Here is a 21760-nt window from a genome sequence, read left to right on the forward strand (position 1 = left end):
AGCCTTAGGGGTAAACCAGTAAAGAATATACAAAAATATAATAATCTTATGATTCTCATCCCTTTATACTAATAATATTTAACTATGAGAATATGAGATGGTTATATGTTATGTATCTGTATAATCGATTGAAAGAATCAATATTACCTTCTTCTTCATTAATGTTTTCTTTCATTATACAAATCAAACTACTCTGTAATATCTTCATATATAACTTTATGCAAATATATAACGATAAACGAGTCTTAATTATCAGTCTTGTTGACTAATTAAGTATTGAATACCAAATTGCAAATTTCGATGTCACAACAACTCATCAAATCATGATTATGACTCTATTAACTAAATGATCAAATAAGAAGCAGATAATATCTGGTAGTAAAACAATAATACATTAATGCACTAAACTTTTATAATCTACTTTGTAATAAACTAGTAAGATCAGTATGGCTAAACTTGAAACATAACATGATATGTATTTATAAAATTAATGAGAATTTGCATATAATATGATGCCTCAATATGAAGTGATGAAGTCTCGGCTTGATATAAAACTTGTTAACTAGCAAAAAGTTAGAAAATAGTATAAAATTTCAAACCAAAACTGTTTGATTGGCCGAATCCAAACGACTCGATAAAAAAACGAATTTTTAAAATCAAATACAGACCCGAACCGTAATTTAGTAAACGTGAAATAAAATCAATCCAAATAATGTTAAATCGTAGAAGAGCCGAACCCGTTAACAAACAGAACCAATTATAAACCGAACTAAAATTAAACTGAACCAAAAAAGAACCGAACCGTTTCTAACCCGAAACTGTTTGAACCGGGATAAAAACCGTTTACACCGAACCGTTAACAAACCGCAACCCGTCTGCACCGAACCGTTTACAACTCGAACCGAATTTAAACCGGGATAAAAACCGTTTACACCGAACCGTTAACAAACCGCAATCCGTCTGCACCGAACCGTTTACTACCCGGACTGTTTACAACCCGGACCGTTTACAACCCGAACCGAATTTAAACCGGGATAAAAAACCGTTTACACCAAACCGTTAACAACCGCATCCCGTCTGCACCGAACCGTTTACAACCCGAACCGAATTTAAACCGGGATAAAAACCGTTTACACCGAACCGTTAACAAACTGCAACCCGTCTGCACCGAAACGTTTACTACCCGGACCGTTTACAACCCAAACCGAATTTAAACCGTTCAATAATAAATCGAAATCGAATCGAACCGAAAATTATTAAAACCGAACTGAAACCGACCTGTAAGACATTTGAACCGATTTCAAACTGACCCGATTTCAAATCGAACCGATTTCAAACCGAACCGAAATCGAACTGTCAAACCGTTTTGACAGTGCTAGCTTTGACCCTTTGATTAATGATTTAGATAGTGATCTTAGTCATCTTATGATCTAAGATTTCTTTGGTTCATTACCAAATATTAAATGTTTAGCATCCTTAACAATGAACAATTAAAATTAAAATTATTTGTGTTACTATTTGAATAAAGTAATGTATAAAAAATTATGGAATGATGAATAGTGTCATGAACAAACGTCAATGGTTTTCCAAACCGTTAGTAAATTAAATACTTCCTCTGTCCCTATTTTATTGTCCTATTTGACTATACACGGTCTCCAAGACGCGTCTTAAAACGTTTATATCTTTATGTCCATACACGTGAAAATTATAAAAATGTGATATTAATAAAATATACAACGAACAAAATCTAACAAGACCACTCATGACTATATTATCATTTATAAATTAACGGTAATTTATGGTTAAAGTTTTCAAAGTTTGACCCGAAAAATGGCAATGGGGCAAAAATAAAGGGACGAGGGGTGTATGTATTTTAAATTTTAGTAAAAGATAAATTAAAATGGGGTAGGTGAATAATAACGTAAACAATTCTTTTTTTGGTTCATTGTTTAAAAGGAGGATGTTGGAAATTATTTGTTGGAAAGAGGAGGATGTTGGAAATTACTCCCTTCGTTTTTTTTATTTGCATCACTTTCCTTTTATGATTTTTTTTTATTTGCATCACTTCTATACATAGTAACTTTATATTATATTTTATTATTTCTCTCTCTTACTCTAAACCCCACTTAATTAATTTATCATTTTCTCTCTTATGGTCTCCACTACTCTCTCTCACATACTTTCACTTTCATGGTCCCCACTACTCTCTCACATACTCTCACTTTCATGGTCCCCACATTACTTTTACCATAATAAATTATTCATCCACTCACATTATTATATTATACCAAATTCATTCTCGTAAAATTTCGCGCAAACACAAGTGATGCAAATAAAAACAAAACGAAGAGAGTATTTATTTGTTTGGTTGATGTATATGAGAAAGAAAGTTTTTTTTTTTTTTGGCTCATGAATAAGAATGCTCCTACATGGTGGAGTATTGGAGTGTGGATTGTGGAGTGTTGACCCAGTACATTTTATACAACACTAAATGCGGACGTCTAGGCCGATTCATGTGGTTCGGATCAAATGCTAATAGATTGGCATAGGATTATACTAGGAAAATAGAGACGGGCATGGGTTGCGGTTATCACTTATCATGGCCTCATGGGATCAAAAAATATGATACCAGTAGAGTTAATTTAGCACAATTCTGTTTGAATTAACTTCAACGTAGGTACACTTGTGAATAAAAAAAATTGAGTTAAGGGAATGAAATGTTAAGTGTTTACCGTTTTTGCTAATTTAGGCCTAGTTTATTTCACCTTAGAAAAATAATATTCAGTAAAAATAATTTCAGTTCAGTATAAATAGTTTAGTAAAAGTAATTTCAGTTCAGTAAAAATAAGTTCAGTTCAGTAAAATTAATTTCAGTTCAGTAAATTTAATTTAGTTCTGTAAAAATCAGTAACTGTAAAAGAAGAAATATAATAAAGAATCGGTAAAAATAATTTCAGTTCAGCAAAAATAATTTCAGTTCAGTAAATTAATTTTAGTTCAGCAAAAATAATTTCAATTTAGTAAAAATAATTTCAGTAGGCCTTAGTAGAATTACAAAAGCAATGTAAAGTGTATGGAAAGTTATTACAAGAACTTTAATCAAGCTTATTAAATAAGGCAAATTCTAACAATTAAAATGCAAGCTGTCTATGCTAAAACTTGTGTTTGATTAATTAAGAAACACTCTCTTAGATGAAATGAAAAGTGATTCACAATTATCACATGTGGGCTTTGTAGCCTTCATATTACGAACCATCGTTATCATGGTGTGATAACGAGGTTTGAGACGTAATTAGTGTGGAGATGGCTTGATTTGCATAATTTATTATATTTTTCTACAACATGTTAAAAGAAAATATATTTTCTTCATATAGAGTTTTTTATAAAAAAAAAAAAAACACATCCTTACAAAAAAGTGTAGAAATATGAGATCGAGTATGAGTAAAAGTGATGTTTTTCTAACTCCGGGTTTGGTTTTTATGATTATTGGTCTGTTTTGTTCACCTTATTTTTATTTAGAAAAATTTGTGAGAAAGGTCCTTTTAAGTAGATCTTTTTGTTGCAAAGGTTTTTTTTTTATAAAAAAGATGCCACAAAATGTCCTTTTATCGTACTTAGGTTGTGGCGAGGGTCTTTTGACCGAATTCCGACAAATTACTTTTTTTTTTCCGACCAAAAAAGTCACGTGCCTTGCATGAAAATCTATTTTTCTCCCTTTCCCCCCTTTTCCCTTTATTAAACCCTAATTTCTTCATCATCAACCTCAACACGAACCCTATTTTGAGAAAAAAATCATCAAACTCTGATTCTAGTCCATCGCATTAAAATTGAAGGCAATTGAAGACAAATCAAGCAAGGTAAGGGGCGAAGGGGAATAAAAGGATTTTAAGTGGTCATGGTGACTTTTTTTGGCCAAAAAAAAGGTCAATGGTCGGAATCCGGTCAAAGGACCCTCGCCACAACCTAGATGTGATAAAGGACCTTTTATGCCACATTTTTTGTAAAAGGACCTGTACAACAAAAAGACCTACTTAAAAGGACTATTCTCACAAATTTTCTTTTTATTTATTAGACTTATTTTTGTTTGTTTTGTAAGAGAAAAAAATAAGTCTGTTCTTTTCAACTAAATTTTGAACTTATCTGAACTTATTTTTCTTAGAATAAGTAAATACTTTAGACTTTTTTTTTTTTTTTTTTTTTAACAAACTTAGTTATCCAATATAATACTACACTTAGCTGTATTCCCATGCTTGAAATTAAAACATTTACAAGATATTTTCTTATCTCCAATAAAAAGACTTCAATTATCCATATTGAGACATGCACAGAGTTTTCTATATAATTCACTTTGCTTACACAAAATAGCATTGTATTGCTTACCAAATTCATTCCAATCGCAACTTTAGTACCCCTTCTCTTACTAATTCAACTTCAATGGCTTAGTTTGTTATAACCTTTGCAACCTTCTATAAGGAGGTCTTGCGATCTATTGTAGTTTTTGAATTGAACATAACTTGACCAATTCGGAACACGGCGCACAATCATACACATACCATAAAATACTCCAAATTCGGAACATCAAGTACAAGCTTGCACCCTAAGATACTACTACAGAAAAACGTATTCAATTTCAATATACGAAGAGAATTTGAAGATATACTAATGGGAGTTTCAGGACTCAAGGAACCACATAGAGTCATGTACTCAAGAGACGGACAACTCGAAACCAGCCTAGTCAAAGAGTCATCAACCGGGAAGCAAACTACAGAGATATGCAACTCTTTCAAGTTAGGCAAACACAAAGACGAGGGGACTTCAAGATCAAGATTCACGTCGAGCTTCAACACCTCGAGTGTTCGACAATTAAAGATAGCCGAGGGCAGCTTATCAGCAGGTTCCCTTACACGAATATGAATATCGAGCTCTTTAACCCCTCGAGTTGAGGGATATGTTATCCATTCATTAACATGTTTAGGTTCCAATTCGGGGTAACAACAAGTATCTTAACAATAGCCTACAGTCCCTACATTACAATCCAGATTAGTTTTCGCAAAGTGAAGTCTAAATGTGGTGGTAATTGTCGACTGACATGCTTGCAATACGTTATCAACAAAACATCTTGAAAGTAGGGAAAAGCTCGATCAAGTGTGGATGTTCCGAACAATGTTATATAGGGGAGTCGTCAAAGTCGAGGCGTGTTACCCCGGTGAAAAGCCGCCTCATCGCCTCGATAAAAGACTAGTTGCAACGACATCCTTTGTGGGAAGGTATGAAAGTATGTTGTCTAATAAAACATGATCAGGTAAATTACTGATCCTATCTTTAACTGCATTATCTTCATCCCTTTTTCGTTGTTTTCTACACCTGAAGCAAGAAAGCATGACACTTCCAATGAAAACTAGAATTCTCTCTATCTTGTTAAAAAACCAATCAAACAAAAGTCGAAGAATTACCTCAACATTGCTTTGGAGTTGGATTTGAGATCAAACATAGGATTTGAATCAAAAGAAAATTTACAGCGTTTATTGTGTATGATTAGAAAAAGTGGAGTTGAATTCTTGTATGCTTTTTGGTTGAAGAATATGGAAATTGGATATTAATTAACAAAATACAAACAAATAAACAAGAACTAACCCTTGTCTTAAACATGGTGTCACGTTCTTCAAAAAAAAAAAAAAAAACATGGTATCACATGCCTAATATTATTAGAAAACTCTTTTGATATCAAACTTCTATCTTAACTTTGACTTCTAAATCAAGTTAATTTGCACCTAATAAACAGAAAAAATATCTTATGCAATCATTATATATTCTGCAAATTTACGTGGTACACCAACTACCCGTTGTATGAGATACTAGCCTTTTTAATAAATTTTGTACCTTTTAAGCCAATTATAAGTGGTTATATGCTTCTAATGCTAAGGATACAAAGGTATTTGTTCTTTTAAGGTGAAGAAGATATTGAGTATGTTTTTATCGTATTACTCAATTCATTTTTATTACGTAATAAAAAAAATAACATCCAACCTGTAATTGTCATTAACGAGTGTCCTTATTAACACATGCGTTTCGAAAATCTTGGTAGTAGTTTATGGCCGAATGTGCATGAAAAATAAATTTTTAAAAATATTGGACAAATATAAAAGGATATTATTATGAAGAAAATGGAATTTGAAACGAAGGGAGGATTATAGTTAATACACAATCAACTGTTCACGATGCGTTAAAGAGGTAGCAAGTTAGCAACACTTGCATGTTCTGAGATATGAACAATAATACACAATCAACTGTTCACAATGCGTTAAAGAGGTAGCAACACTTGCATGTTCTGAGATATGAACAATAATAGGTCCAAGCAGTCGAAATCTCAGAAAAGGAGCTGAATAAAGAGCAACAACAACAACAAAGCTTTAGTCCCAAAAAGCTGCATAAAGACCAACGGAATAATATGGATACAACAGTCACTAATTCCACATATATACAAGGCAGCAAAGATCAACATTGGATCCCCATAGACAGGCACAAAGCTCATATAGTTTTAGGCCACCCTCGCGCTGTAGATTCTATTTACGTATCATGCACCTCGTGGTAGATTGATCATAAAGTACTTAAAGTTGTCCTAAAATAAGTAGTGTCCGTGTTTAAGAGATAAGACTCGTAAGAATACTAAACTGTGTTGTTCTGACATGTGAATATAGTGGAATTGGAACCAATAAGTTTTGAACTGTAAAGATTGTACTCGCTCAATAATCTTTCTGTTCTGTACTAAACTTATGTACTGTAGGAAGTAATGCACAGAAATCATGATTTTTTATATTTAATGATTGATATATAAAAATAATTAGCAAAGATTCAGGTATGTAAACATTCCCCCCACCCCCCCTCCAACAAAAGAGAGAAAAAAAAAAGTCCTCGAAAATATGATAATACGGGAACACTGGACACATGCTTCAGCGTCCAATCACACTGCTCGACCTAGTATAAATGACAGAAAACATAAGAAATGGGATAAAAGGGGGAAATTAGGGCCGAGGGATCTCAACAAATAAAAGGGAAGGAAAAAAACATCAAGATACTGAAGATGGTACTATAAGTCCATAACACATAAAAGACAAGAAAATGTAGCAGTAAAAACAACTGCATTTGTAAATACTTGAGACAGGATTACCAATTGAAGCAAATTTCCATGAACCTTAAAAAAGACCAAAAGGTACGTTAGGGCGGCAGTTTTCTTCTGATAACCAGGCAATGTATAAGCTACTTATATAGTTGTATTATAAGTTTTTCAGATGTATTATCTCGCATATGCATATCTACATATCATAGATAACCAACATTGGTCCAGGAATTGCTAATTGTTTCACACCTCTAACAAACCAGAAAACAATCACATCAGCTATGATTGAGCCATTTTCACCATTTCATACAAGAGAGCATTTGACACCCTACTTGTCAATTGAGAAACAGAGAAACTTGAATAAGCTGCACTAAAGTTATTCCCATGAAAATTTCATAAACATAATCATATTGACATAAGACTTGCCAATATGAACAAAAAGACCGACTACACCTGCCAGATCAATTCAGAGGCTCGGCAGAAAATTACCTGAAGTTAACTAGTGTTAACAATGAAACATACAGTCTACCAGCAGGGCCACTTTGCTTTGCTTGACAAATTCCTTTTTTCATGCTTTCACTCAGCACATCTACTTCTGCTTGAACTTAGTAGCTTAGCTAATGGGAGAAGTTTCTGGAAAATGGAGAGCAAGGAAGGGGGGAAAAAGAAAAGAAAGAAAGACCAAAGGGGAAAATAATTTTTTTTAAAGAAAAGGAAAAAAAGAAAAGAAAAAGAAGTAAGGCAAAAGGTATTGGCATAAGCCAAGCACTGGTGAACTCAAAAGCAATATGGCTATAAACCTTCATATATAGAGCAAATATCTATAGATAAGCAATCTTCGACAACACCTGTCAATCCCATAATACAAAATAGACTCTCCCTTGACGGCATACCTCAGTTAAAATTCACAGAACATGTCCTTCCAAATTTCACTTGGAAAAGTTCTAACAGAAGCCTCCATTGTGAAGTCAGCACCTGTGCATCAAATGTAACAGACCCAGCACCCGGGAGAAAAGGGAAGAAAAAAAAGTAAAAAAAAAAAAAAAAAAAACAGAGAGAGAAAAGACCTAAGATCAGTGACACTACAAGGAGAGGTTCAATGACCACCCATCATAGACACAAGTAAAAAAAAAAATGAAAAATAAAAACAAACTAAACAAATCTCAAAACAGCTATTTAACATTTTACCAGAAAACACACAATGGAAAGAAATCTAAAAGCTGCCAACCAGATAGCCCATTTCTCTATCATGCAAAATCTTACCAAAGACATGAACAACAAAACATCTCAAGATTATTTTAGGATAAACTCAGATTAAAAAGACATAATTGTCCTCAATTAATACTGCAAGAAATTCGTTTCTGCTTTAGCAAGAGAAAGTTAACATACACTTTATATCAAAGAACCTTGCTACTAACACTGGACGTTGACATTGCATAAAGGAAGATAAAAAGGCTTGACAAGTCACCAACAAAGAAACCATTGCTCTCTTTCACCTCCATCATACCTGCAAAAAAAGAGGCAGCAAGGCCAATTTGTGTAAAGAACAATATCATCAGAAACCTCTGGGCACTGAAACAAAATATAAGCAAGCCACTGCTCATCCGCAAGTTCAGAATTCAAACATATTGATCCTTCACTAGCTTTTGCCTGAGGCCAAACTGTCACTGCCATGTGAAGAAATTTGAAGAAAGATGTGATCCTCAAGCTTCAGAACCATTTTCCTAATATGAAGACAGCTTGTAGCTTAGGTGAGCAACCCCACATGAATATCTCTCCAAGGCAGTAAATCTGAAATTTTTACTGTCCGTAATGCTTATCAACATTAACCTCAACTAGGCCATGAGTAACTGCAGTTAAAGAATCTGAATGAGCTGATTATTGACTTCTCAATTATCACCACCTGTAAATAAAATTTTTAATATTTTTTAGCAAAAAGCGCAAATTTATTAGAACTTCAGACATAGAGCATAAATTTTTGAATTTTGATGTACTTCCTCCGTTCTCTTTTAAATGCAACACACTTTTGCACAGAAACTAAGAAAGTGGACTTGGGTGAGTCCCATGTGACTTAATTCACTTAATTAGTCCTTCTAATTACCAACCCCACTCAATAACTCCATCCCTACCAACTACTAAAACACCTCAACAGTCACAGTAACCTCCACCACACCGCCACTGCATAAACTGTTGCCGCCGTTACCACCACCACTAGCGGTCTAGCGCAACCACCGTCACAGCACCACACACGTCTTAAAATTGACGAAAAAAAATTTAAAAATTAATAGCAGAATGCTAGATCAAATAAATTTAAAGAAACAAAATTAGCTCTAAGAGAAGACAAATTAAAGAATGAAGTGAAAGAATTTTAATCTGGACAACCCACAATCATCCCCACCGCAACTACGATCTACACCCCATCCAAAATTCCGCCCTTATTGCCCTCCCCTATTTTTGGCGTAATGGGTAGTAGATCTTGAGGTGTGGCGGTGATTTGGAGCTAGATTGTGAGAAGAATGGTGGTAATTTTGAGAATATCACGATTTTAGTGTTATGGGTAGCAGATCTTGAGGTGTAGAGGAGGTGGATGGGTTTCAAGGTTTGCAGATCTGGTGGTCAAAGTGGTGGGGGAGTCGGTGATCGAAGTAAAAGTGTTGGTGGTGGTGTCGGTGGGCTCGACGAAAGAGGTGGTGGTGGTGTCGGTATGTGTGGTGAAATGTGAAAGTTGGATGGTGTCGATGGGAGTGGTGGAGTGCTGGTGATGTCGGTGAGAGAGATGGTGGTAGAGTCTGGTGGAGGTGGTGGTGGTGGTAGGTGGTTATGTATGGCAGTAGGGTGGTGGAACTTTAAAAATGGAGAAATGAGGGGTTGATGAGAGAGAAATATAGAGTAACATAAAAGGGGAGTGGGTAAATTAATCAAATCTAACAGTGAAATGAGTAAGAAAGTAAAAGTATTAGGCTTTAAGGGTAAAACAGAAAATTCACTCAAAAAAACTTACCATTTATAGTGTGTTGTATTTAATATGACATTTCCATTTATGGGAAGTGTTGCATTTAAAAGAGAACAGAGGAAGTATATTTTACCGCGTCCATCAGCATTTATACAAGTCTAGGGTATCAGCCAAATTACAAAAGCAGCGGTATCTGAAACATTAGATAACTGTATGCCAAAGCCCCGTTGGCTCCCCTCCCCACCACAAAATAAGAAAGAGGAAAGATAAAAACAATAAATTATAAATTATTTTTTTTAAAAAAAAGGATAAAACAGGGATGTAGACATGCAGATGAATGAAAAAAGGAAAAATATACAAACTAAATTTCACCTTCTCGCTCAAAAGAGTAATCAGGCTCAGCGCCAATGTTGTTATTTTCAGCAAAGGTTTCTGGATCACAATTAGACTGGCTCTTAGAGTTTTCCGCAACATCAGATCTATCGGATTCGCTTTCATAAATTGCAGCTTTCATTGACTTGCTTTTATCACATTCAGATCTTTCACTCTCAATGATAGAGTGGTTCTTTCCAGAACAGTTGCTACAGGAAGTTCCATCCCTGAGGTCAGTTGAATTCCTGGAACTTTTTTCGCCGTCGTCTTTTACATACTTTCTGCTATTGCGGTCTAGTTTATCGTTAATGCTTCTGCTATTTTTCCTTTTCTCTTTGACTTCAGGAGACTTTGATCTTGACCGTCTTCTATGCTTATACTTCAATTTGTCCTCTCTATGCCGAGAGGACTTGCTGCCTGTGTGGGATTCGTGTTCTGCTGATAATGACCTGGAACGCCTCCTGTCACGATGCTTCCGTTTTTCTTTCCTGCCTTCATCCTTTATTCCCTTACGCTCAACATCATCTCTAATAGATTTGGATGTTGAGTGCCTGGATATCTTAGATTTATTCTCATCCACTGATTGAGAGGATGTCTTCTTGCACATTTCTTTGACATTTGAAGTGGATCTAATTCCTTCCCTGCATTTTGGTTCTTCTTTTTCATCAACAGGCTCACCTTCTTTCACCTTCAAATGATCCTTAGTGTCCATTGATCTTGATCTTGATCTTGATCTTGACTTTGAGCGCTTTCTATGAGTTGTTAAGTTCTCATCTGAACTTTGGGGGGACAACTTTCCACTCTTATCATGCTTATTTTCAGATGATGCAGACCTAGAACGCCTCCTACCACGATACTTTGCCTTCTCCTTGCCTTCATCAATTCTCTTACTCGACTTGTGCCTATCCTCTACAGATTTAGACCTAGATCGCCGATGCTGCTTCAACTTTCTGTCTGCATCATTAGCAGGGGAAGATCTACCTCCTTGGTGAAGTCCTGGTGATTTGGAGCGGTGACCAGAACTCCTACAATGTCGAGGTTTTGGTGAATCTGAACGGTCTCGATACGATCTCCTCCCTCGAGGACTAGGACTCCTACTCTTATTCCTTTTGAAATCAGACACATGATAATCACGTGATCCTTTCGAATCTCTCCTTCCAGATCTATCACTAACATCTCTATATGACCGCCTATCATATTCATAGCCTGTATAGTGGCGATACCTTACTGGAGACCTAGATCTATGATCTCGAGAATGTCTTATCTGAGGAGAAAAAGAACGAGATCTATGGCGAGACCTTCGAGGAGACTTTGATCTCCGACCACGAAAATGGCGTGCAGGTGAGAAAGATCGAGATCTACGTCTTTTACCATAACTAATAGGTGACCGTGACCTTGACTTGGACTTAGACCTTGCAATAGAAGGTGATGGAGATCTGCAATAGAAAAAATCATTAAAAGCAACAAAAGAAAACTGTGGTACCAAATCGGCCAATGTTAACTTCTGTCATGTTCACTAAGTGTATGGCAGGAGAAATTTCCTTTCATCTACCAATTAACTTTAAAACAGCACATGATATACATGTTACATGACGCACAGCTAGAGCAAGAACAATCCCAACAGTATACAGATATGAGCACAAGATTCACGACAATAATAACACATACGCAAACAATCAGCCAAAGCACAGCCATTCCCACAAATATTGGCACATGTCAAAAACAGAAATATTCCTAACAAACTGCACCATCAACAATCCCCCAGGTTGTCAACTTCTACATTTATGTAGATGACATCTAATCGTATCAGAGAAACCAGCAAGCACCAGGAAAAATAAACAAAACAGCACGACTAACTCCCAAGTCATACCTAGATTTTTTCTCTGGCTCTTTTTCATCAATTACAAAACCATCAGCCCTCAGTTTCTTTGATATTTCTGCAGCTCTAGCTGATGCTAAATCTGTAGCAGACTTCACTGTAGCAGCACGGCTGGCTGCTTGCTGTGCGGTCATTGTCTGCTGCATCAGCAATGCTTGCTGAAACTGCATCTGCTGCATGGCTACTGCTTGCTGCATCATGATTGGCAAGGATGAAGCTGAAGAACCAGCAGGTTTCTGAGGAAGTGATTTTGCCATCTCAACATTCAAGGGGCGGCCACAAACATCCATGTTATTGAGAGCAAGCGCAGCCGTTGCCTCTTCAGCTTTTGCATACTCTATGTAAGCAAAGTGCTTTGAGTCAGTGATGGTGCAATCCACCACAGTACCACAAAAGGCAAAAAGTTGTTTCAGGTGTTCTGCTGTGAGAAGAGGATTGAGGTTGCTAATTTGGACAGTTTTCTTCAACACATCAGCTTTATTATCTGCCTCACATGCACCTGCACATAGTTGCTAGTAACATCAGAAGGATCCCCATAAAAAAATATGTGATTGTATATAAATGTTTACTTTTGTGGGGTGTGGATGGAGGTGGGGCTGGAGGAGAGGAGAAAAGATATTAAATGTGAGAATAGATGATAATATACTCATTAAGCATTAGCATTGACAATTCGTTTCTGATGTTGAGAATATAAACTACTTTATGTTGGCAAGAAATATTACTATTTAGCACACTTATTTTGAGCAGATCACCAAGTTCTATTTACTAGCTTCTGAATGTTGTTTCAAAAGAAATTCTTGGGATTAATATACTGCTAGTATACACTAAAGCCTAAAGAAAATAATGAGATACAAATATAAATGTTTTCTGACCTACTAGAGCACAAAAGTAAACATTTATATTTCTCAGATATTTGCTCTAAACCATCATCCCTCAAAAAAAAGGAAACTTCTTTAAAAGAGGTTTTTTTTTTTGGGGGGGGGGGGGGGGGAAGGATATTAGTAGCAATGATAGAAACATGTAGATAGTGATAAGTGAATATAATGACAGTGATGACAATGATGATAGCAATATTCAAAGAAACAAAATAGGGAACGGGGGTCAAGGGAAATGGGGTAGAGTGCAGTACTGGAAGAATCTTTAGACAGCTTAGATTGAGCCTGTAGCTGAGCAGTATGGGCTTGAAGAGCCTGAGCAGCCATGATTGCTTGTGCTGCAGCCATTGCAGCAGCAGAAGGTGCCATTGGCACTTGGCTCATGGTTCCCATGGTAGAGGTTGCAGCTATTGCACTCATGAGCAAGTTGTGTGTGGGGTGGGTAAACTTGCAATCTGTTTTGAAGCACCGACCATTAAGAAATTCCCTACATACTTCCCCCAAGGAAGCTCCAATACCAGGCAAAATCACCCCACCGGAAGGGCCAGGAACAAGTCCAGGAATCATCCCAACCAGACCAGGAAATGCCCCAGAAACAGAACCAGCATAGTTTGGCATGTTTGGCATATTAGCATTAACAAGGTTTGGATATGACACTGTAGGAGCCACACCAAGCAGTCCTCCATTCGAACTTCCTGTAAAATGTATGACACACACCATTCAGCAAAGACATATAAGGAGTACAGCAAATAGCTCATATCCAGTCCAAAAAAGGAGTACATATAGACACCTAACCAGTGCATTAAAAAACTCCAGCTTGTAACACAATAACATTACTATCATAATAAACATGAGCCCAATTATGAATAATAAAACAAAATAATATGCACATGCAACAGTTGACAAGCAACGAGTAATTCTACACAATTAGCAGATTAATTTCAGCTGCTCCCTAAGAGAAAGCTCATATTTAGCCAACAAAAATCAGCAAAGTCAATGACAAGAAAATAGTCATGCTGATGGGATGTAATCAGACACCTCCCTTTGTCGGTTTGTCCCTCTTTCATCCCCCCACCCAACCGAAGTTATAAATCTTCAGATGTGAGCAATGATATCAACAAAGATTTTAGTTAATTAAGTATGCGATACAATGCACTAAGTTCATCACTTTAATTTCAGAAGGACATTCCCCCACCCACCCATCCACCCCCAACTCGAAATTAAAGTTTTCCAGGTGTAAACTATTACGAGTAAATATAAACAAAGAGCTTAGTTAATTACTAAGCATACACATTTCAATGGGGCATAACTTAAATATCAGAGGGACATTGTTCCAGTTTCCTATTCCTTAGCTGAAGAGATTGCACTCCATTTTCGATTGCTGCATGTCACCAACTAGAAGCTCCGAGTTCAATAAAATAAAAGCAAAAAGGTGAAAAAGAAGTTACCTGCACTGAAAAATACAGGAAACGGGCTGCCCATGATAGGCCTCCCATTGCATTCCACATGGACCATATAATTTCCTCTCTTAGGGACAGCATAGGTAACCGTATACGTCCCATCACCCAGGTCCTTCACAATCCCGTCAATGTCTGAACCTCCGACCCCTACTCCCGGGGTAACCTTAACCTTAACCTGAGCATCCCCTTTCGGGATCTTTCTCCCGTCTGAATCCTTGGTAATCAAATTAAATGTACAAGGTGAGCCTGCCGACCCGCCAGAAACTCCAGCACCAGCTGCAGTACACTTGGAAGGGTCAACTGGCCCAATTGGCTTGTTCACGAGATCTTCCGCCTCGTCTTCACTGTCCGAAGATAAATCAAGAGCCTTAGGTTTGCTCTTGTCCACATCCTTGAAAGTAGCCTCAAAAGCCGCCTTGGCAGCCGCAGTTTTCTCCGCTTCACTCTTCAGCTTTGCTTCCTCAGCCTGTCTCGCCCAAATTGGCCGAATAGCCACCGCATTCCGGTCAGCCATCAAACCCTAATTACCTACAATCTCAGAAAATTAAAAAAAAATCCTAAAAAAAAATCAATTGCCCCAATCATAGAATCCAAACCCTAGTTACCAAGAATTCCAAAAATTAGAAATCGGCTAAGTACGTAAACCTGACCTAGTAAAAAATTAAAGTTAACCATGAATTGAAATTGCAAGCATGTAAATCATATTGCCGAATAACATAAAATTCCATACCAATTAAAAAGAAAATAATCAATAAGTCAAATTAGCCTCAACTGAAGATAAAATGCAGAAAATTAAGCATACAAAGATATTCAATTAGCCCAAGTTTTAGCTTAATGTGTCAAAAAAAAAAAAAAAAAAAAAAAACAAAGTTGGGAAACTGGTAAAGTTGAAAGATGAATACAATTGAAAGATTGAGAAGAGAGAAAATATTAAAAAGAAATACCAGGTTTTGAAGAAATACAGTTGATTGGGAGGGATGATAGAGAGCGAGAGAGATCTGCGAGAGCCAAGAGGCTTTTGATTTTTTGGGAGGGGGTGTGTAAATCTTTATGCAACTTACCTAAGTATGATTAAAATATGTAGAGGTGCATGAGGTGGGCACGGGCCGGGTTGGCCTACGGGCGGCCCGGCCCGGCACAAAGTTTGACCAGACACGGCACGGTCCGTTTGTTGGCCTGGCCTGGCACGGTGGTCGTCTGGCGTGCCGTGGGCCGTGCCACGGACAGTAGTTGCAATTTTCCGGTACAGCACGGCACGAGCCTGCCCCTTGGCCCGCGTGCCAGCCTGCTTTATGATCGTTGCTCAACATCTCTAATGGAGACCATTGCTCAACGTTCTTCTTCCTCCTTAGTTTCCAACGGCTACCTCCCCTAAAATTCTATAAATAGCTCCATCTTCTTCATTCCTAATCACAAATTCACAATCTCTTCTCTTAATCTCTTATATTCTCTAATAATTCTCTTAATCTCTTAAATTCTCTAATTATTATCTCTTAATATCGAAAAAATTAAAAATTCGTAATCGTAATTAGTGGAAAGCGTTGAAGCACGGTTGTAAGATCTAAATTAATCTTTAATTTATTATTGTTGTTATTATTATTGTTATAATTATTGTTATTAATTATTATTATTGTTATTATTATTGTTATAATTGTTGTTATTAATTATTATTATTGTTGTTATTAATTATTATTATTATTATTGTTAATTAGTTATTATTAAAAAATTTAATTTGTTAATTATAGCATCACCAAACACGAACAACCCATCATCCTCTAGGAAAGCCTAATTTGTCTGTGGTAATAGTTCTAGTGAATCACCTAATCCAATGACCCCCGCAATTTCGAGTCTGACTAATGACTCCGGAACCGCCCCCCTAGGTTTTGAGCAATATAGGCATGGTGGTACTTCCGATTTTCAACCCTAAAACATGAATATGCCCGGATTTCTACAAACCCAATTTCCACAAAACCAATTCCCACCACAAAACTAATTTCCACCACAAAACCAATTTCCACAATTCAGTCAATTCCCACCTAATTTCTTTGACCCACAAAATTTTTATACTAGCCAAGGTAACGAACAAGATACCCCAAATGCCTCCGGTTGTACTACTAACCAACAAACCCCCGAATCTACAAACACTCAATTCCCAAACACACAAGAGCAATGGTTAACCGAAAGTGACATGGTAAATATTAAAAGCCGCAAAAGTAATGTATGGAATTATTTTGTGCTAAATAAAGCCCAAACAAGAGCAAAATGTAAAACATGTGGTAAAATATACTCGGCAAAATCCAAATCCGGGACGGGACACTTAAGTAGACACTTTAGAACATGTGCACAACCAGCTAGTGATCCAACCTAGCCAAAAATTTCCCAATTCCATCCACACGGCTTTACCTACAACTATGAGAGGGATAGGGAAGGGAAAATGATATTACACGCCGAACAACCTTTTCTTTTCTTCGAAAGTGACCCATTTAACACTTACATTAATAAAGGATTACAACCCCGACATAAAAGAATCTCTAGGAAAACCGTTCGTTCCGCCGCCATGAAAAACTCCCTTGAGTACAAAATGCGGTTACAAGACGAATTGAGTAAACTTAATTGTAGAGTGTCTTTGACTGCCGATTCTTGGGATAGTGGTTATAAATATCACTATTTATGTGTGACTTGGCATTGGATAGATGATCAATGGTTGTTACAAAAACGAATAATCCATTTCAAAATGCTAAAATACCCCCACACCGGTATTAACCTTGCTCCCATTTAATGGAAGCTATAAATGAATACAACATTAGAAAAAAAATCATGTCTTTGACATTTGACAATGCAACCTCAATGACATACACTGCTAATTATGTGAAACTTTAACCGATGTAATATTAGATGGTGATGCACTTCATACTAGATGTGTTTGCCATGTTCTTAACTTATGTGTACAAGATGGAAATTAGAGCAATTGGTCCATACTATAACAAAATTAGAGAAGCTATTATGTTTATTAATAGCTCAAACATGAGATACCAAGAATGGAAAAGTTTTCTAAGACAACAAAAGATAAGAGCAATAAAAATCAAAATCGATTGTCCAACTAGGTGGAATTCCACCTATGACATGTTAACCAAGGCAATTGAATATAAGAATCCTGTTTTTTACAACGGAAAATTTCCAAACAATGCTTTATATGAGGATGATTGGTATAAATGTGAAAGATATATGCAATTTTTACAATTATTATATAACATGACATTTTGTTTTTCTTCTGTTTATAATCCTTGTGCTCAAAACTTTCTTTCAAATGCATGTTTACTCGCTCAGCTTTTCGATGATCATCGCAACCAAAGTGATTATGATCAATATCTTCCTGCAACGGAAACAAAGTGGCATAAATATTATACTGAAATTCCTTTAATTTATATTTTTGCTTCCATATTAGATCCTAAGCAAAAGTATGAAAAATACATTTATGTTAGTTGACATTTATTTTCAATGCATGCTTATTGACTATAATGTAGAAACCTATAAGAGTAATATGAAGGATCAATTTTTTGCTTTATATAGAGTTTATGAAACCAAATATGGCACCGTTCCTTGCTCTGGCCCTTCCCAACCATCCAAAACATAAGTAAACAGGCCAAGCATTTATCTTCACAAGCTACTAACTTGATTTCAAGGTTTTCAGGTGATTCATCAATAAGGAGAACGCAAAGCGATGTCTCGGAGTAGCAAATGTACCTGAGTTACGACTTCACCAAGGGCATGGACGACGATGAGATAAACAACCTCGACCTCCTTGCATGGTGGAAACAACAAAGCTCGAAGCATCCAACTTTGGCGGCAATGGCACAAGACATTCTTGGTATCCAAGTCTCCTCCGTTGCCTCCGAACGAGCTTTGAGCGTATATGGGAGGGTTTTAGACGATAGAAGAACAAGTCTAAAACCCGAAACACTTGAAATGTGCGTGTGTTTCAAAGGTTGGTTGGATGCTGAAAATCGCTCACAAGACCGTACTTACGATGACAACGACAACGATGAAGGAACCTCCGCTTCCGACCGTTCGGGTTCGGGTAGTTCCCTATCTATTCAACTAGCCGATGACCTTGAAGGCGAAGACGAAGAGAATAGATGAAGATCGAATAGACAATTTTTGTATATTGTACGATTTTTATCATTATCCAATTTTTGTTTAATATCCTTGTACGATTTTTATCATTATCCAATTTTTGTTTAATATCCTTGTACGATTTTTATCATTATTATTATCATTGTACAATTTTTTCGAGTAATAATAATATGAAGTATGCATTATTCACATCCAAAGTCCAATTTGCCTTTTTTCCCGTTAAGTTATAATTTGTAAATTAATATAACAAAAAAAAATTATAATGATTAACAATTAATAATACAAAAATAAATATAATAAATTATAAACATTAAACAATAAAGTAATAGTATAAACTAAATATAAATATAAATATCAACTATAATAAATGATAAAACATAAATAATAAACTTAATTTATTTTAGAAAAATAATAGTATAAAGTACAAACATTAAAAAAAAAAAAAAAAAACAAAGAAGCAAAGCAAGGCAGCAAAGCGGTGGCGGTACGCAGGCCCACGACAGGCTAGCTCGGCAAGAGCCCGCTCGGCACGTGGGCCGTGCCATGCCGTGGGCTGGCCTGCGATTTAGGGTGGCACGGCACTGACAAGCTATAATCGTATCACCTAATCAAAAGTAATTCCTAAAACCACTAACTAATATAGATAGGGAAGTAGGGTCGAATTCACAGAGAGACGGGTCTTTCTATTCCTACTTAATTAATATAATCTAAATTATCAAGTAACCAAGTTGTTTAAAAGAATGTTGAACTAAATCTAATCTAAACAAATTAAATAGGAGAAGGAACAATGATAAAAGGACTAGGGTATAGGTTCACCATTAAATAATATTTCAGGGTAAAACATAACAATCAATTATCAATGCATAAATTAATCAGATCATAAAGGGCTTTCGCTACGTATTACAATCACAGAATTGAACTACCGGTATTAAATCGCATCTCTCGAATCTTGACCTAACCATTTATAAATTAATCCGCCAATTGAAACTAAGCCAAAACATCAATTCTCATCTCTCGAATCTCGAATCAATATTGCATAACTCATACAATTAAACCAGGCCTAATCTAATTGCATAGCAGTAAAACAATCAATAGGAAATTAATCAAGAACATTAATAATTAACAATGATAAATTACCCCTTCATATTATTCATGGATCCCTATAAACCCTAAAATTAAACTACTCACACATAATTAAATCAACACTAACGAAATAAATCAAACAAGACATAATTGATCAAGAATATAATAACTAAAATTGAAAGAGAAGAATTTGTTACCAAAGTTGATGAATCAAAAGAATCAATAAAAATCGCTAAAAGTAAAACTCTCTAATCGCCCCTAATCGTGCTTACAAAAAATCCAAAAGTAAAAGTTTTTATTAAAAACTAAAACAAAAACTAATTAAATACTGCAGAAACACGCGCTCGGGCGGAGCATCACCCGGCCGGGCGCGCCTTTTTGTCTCTAATACAATATCCGCGCCCGGTCGGGCGCGTCTTCGGGCGAAGCATCGCCCAGCCGGGCGAGCTCAAGACCTCTTGGGCCGAATCTCTTTGGCCCAAATTCCAACGCCAAGCCCTTGATTGCCGATTTGATGAATCCAACCGACCTCGGGCTTTGAAATACGGTCATACTCTCCAACGCTCGTAGTGGTCTATCAAAAGTCCGGGAAAAAGCTGCAAATCTGCAATTTCCTACAAAACAATACCAAAACTACGAAAACACTGGGAATTGCATATTAGCAATAAAGTGACTCTGAAGAGCCAGTAATATTCCTAAAAATGGACAAGGGACGGGGAAGAAATATATATATATCTGAAGAGCCCGCTCGGCACGTGGGCCGTGCCATGCTGTGGGCTGGCCTGCGATTTAGGGTGGCACGGCACGCATCTTCAGGCATGGTGGCACGACACGGCCCGACACGCCATAGACTATGGCCCGCCAGGCCCGGCCCGTCAGGCCCGGCCCGGCACGTTGCCCACCTTTGCACCTAGTATCTCACATTTATTTTTTACCGATGACAGTATTTTATTTGCTAAAGCTAATCTGTAGGAATGTTCTATGGTTGCTGATATAATCAGTAAATATGAGAGAGCTTCCGGTCAAAAAGGGAATCTTAGTAAGACGGATGTAGCTTTCATCAAATGTGTGAGTTATAGAGAGAAGGAAGGAAATTGTAGAGACGTTGGGGGTAACAGAGGTTGACAGACATGCGAAGTATCTTGGCCTACCCACAATAAAAATCTGTTTTTCCTTTGATCAAAGAGAGAATTTGGAAGAAGGTGCAAGGTTGGAAAGAGAAACTTCTTTCACGGCCCGGGAAGGAGATCCTAATCAAGGTTGTAGCTCAAGCGATTCCCACTTATATAATGACCATTTTCCACATCCTTGAAGGCTTAATTGATGAGATACATGCTATGTTAGCTGGTTTTGGTGGGGAAGTAAGGAAGATCATCGCTCTTTACATTGGCACAGTTGGGAAGCTCTTTGCAAACTGAAATGTTAGCATGGGCAGAATGGGGTTTCGGGACCTTAAATGTTTCAATCAAGCTTTTCTTGCAAAGTAAGGTTGGAGATTACACAATTATTCGACCTCCCTCCTTGCTCGAGTGTTAAAGGCGAAATATTACAAAAATGGGAGCTTCCTTGATGCAAGACGGAGGTTCGATCCTAGCTTCACATGGCGTAGTATTTGGGGGGGGTAAATCCCTGCTGCTTGAAGGTTTGGGCTGGAAATTGGGAAATGGGTTAAGTATTGAAGTGTGGGAAGACACTTGGGTGTACAAAGAAGGCAAATTTCATACACCCATGCCTGTGGCTGCTCATGACCTTGATTTAAAGGTGTAATACCCCGAAAATTTTGAGTATATTTTAGTGAATGATTTTTCTAGTATAAAAAAAATGGTAATTAATTTCAAATTAATATTTCTGATTAAAAAAATATAATTAAAAAAAAAAAACTGATTT

The 21760-nt window shown here is 36.6% G+C and overlaps 2 protein-coding genes across 6 annotated transcripts; both read right to left on the reverse strand.

The window, feature by feature from the left end:
- Positions 1 to 4541: 4541 nt before the first annotated feature.
- On the reverse strand, positions 4542 to 8791 carry LOC110711595 (F-box protein At4g22280-like). Its single transcript, XM_021889998.1, has 3 exons — positions 8625 to 8791; positions 5312 to 5364; positions 4542 to 5002 (listed from the first exon to the last, which is right to left on the reverse strand). Exons 1-3 carry the CDS (start codon positions 8789 to 8791, stop codon positions 4542 to 4544), a joined length of 681 nt encoding a protein of 226 aa, XP_021745690.1.
- LOC110711615 lies at positions 6171 to 15727 on the reverse strand. Of its 5 annotated transcripts, none has more exons than XR_002509382.1 (9): positions 15601 to 15727; positions 14645 to 15184; positions 13451 to 13891; positions 12313 to 12820; positions 10443 to 11878; positions 8507 to 9020; positions 8011 to 8092; positions 7607 to 7750; positions 6171 to 6379 (listed from the first exon to the last, which is right to left on the reverse strand). XR_002509382.1 is itself a non-coding variant. In XM_021890025.1 (6 exons), exons 2-6 carry the CDS (start codon positions 15168 to 15170, stop codon positions 9007 to 9009), a joined length of 2925 nt encoding a protein of 974 aa, XP_021745717.1. In that variant the 5' UTR covers positions 15171 to 15184; positions 15601 to 15727; the 3' UTR covers positions 8389 to 9006. The 5 variants fall into 5 exon arrangements, 1 of the variants encoding a protein (XP_021745717.1); XR_002509381.1 differs by having other exon boundaries at positions 6171 to 6975; XR_002509383.1 differs by having other exon boundaries at positions 6171 to 7750; positions 8625 to 9020.
- Between the last annotated feature and the right edge of the window lie 6033 nt (positions 15728 to 21760).

This window comes from Chenopodium quinoa, unplaced genomic scaffold, assembly GCF_001683475.1.
Source record: "Chenopodium quinoa cultivar QQ74 unplaced genomic scaffold, ASM168347v1, whole genome shotgun sequence".
Classification (NCBI taxonomy): domain Eukaryota; kingdom Viridiplantae; phylum Streptophyta; class Magnoliopsida; order Caryophyllales; family Amaranthaceae; genus Chenopodium; species Chenopodium quinoa.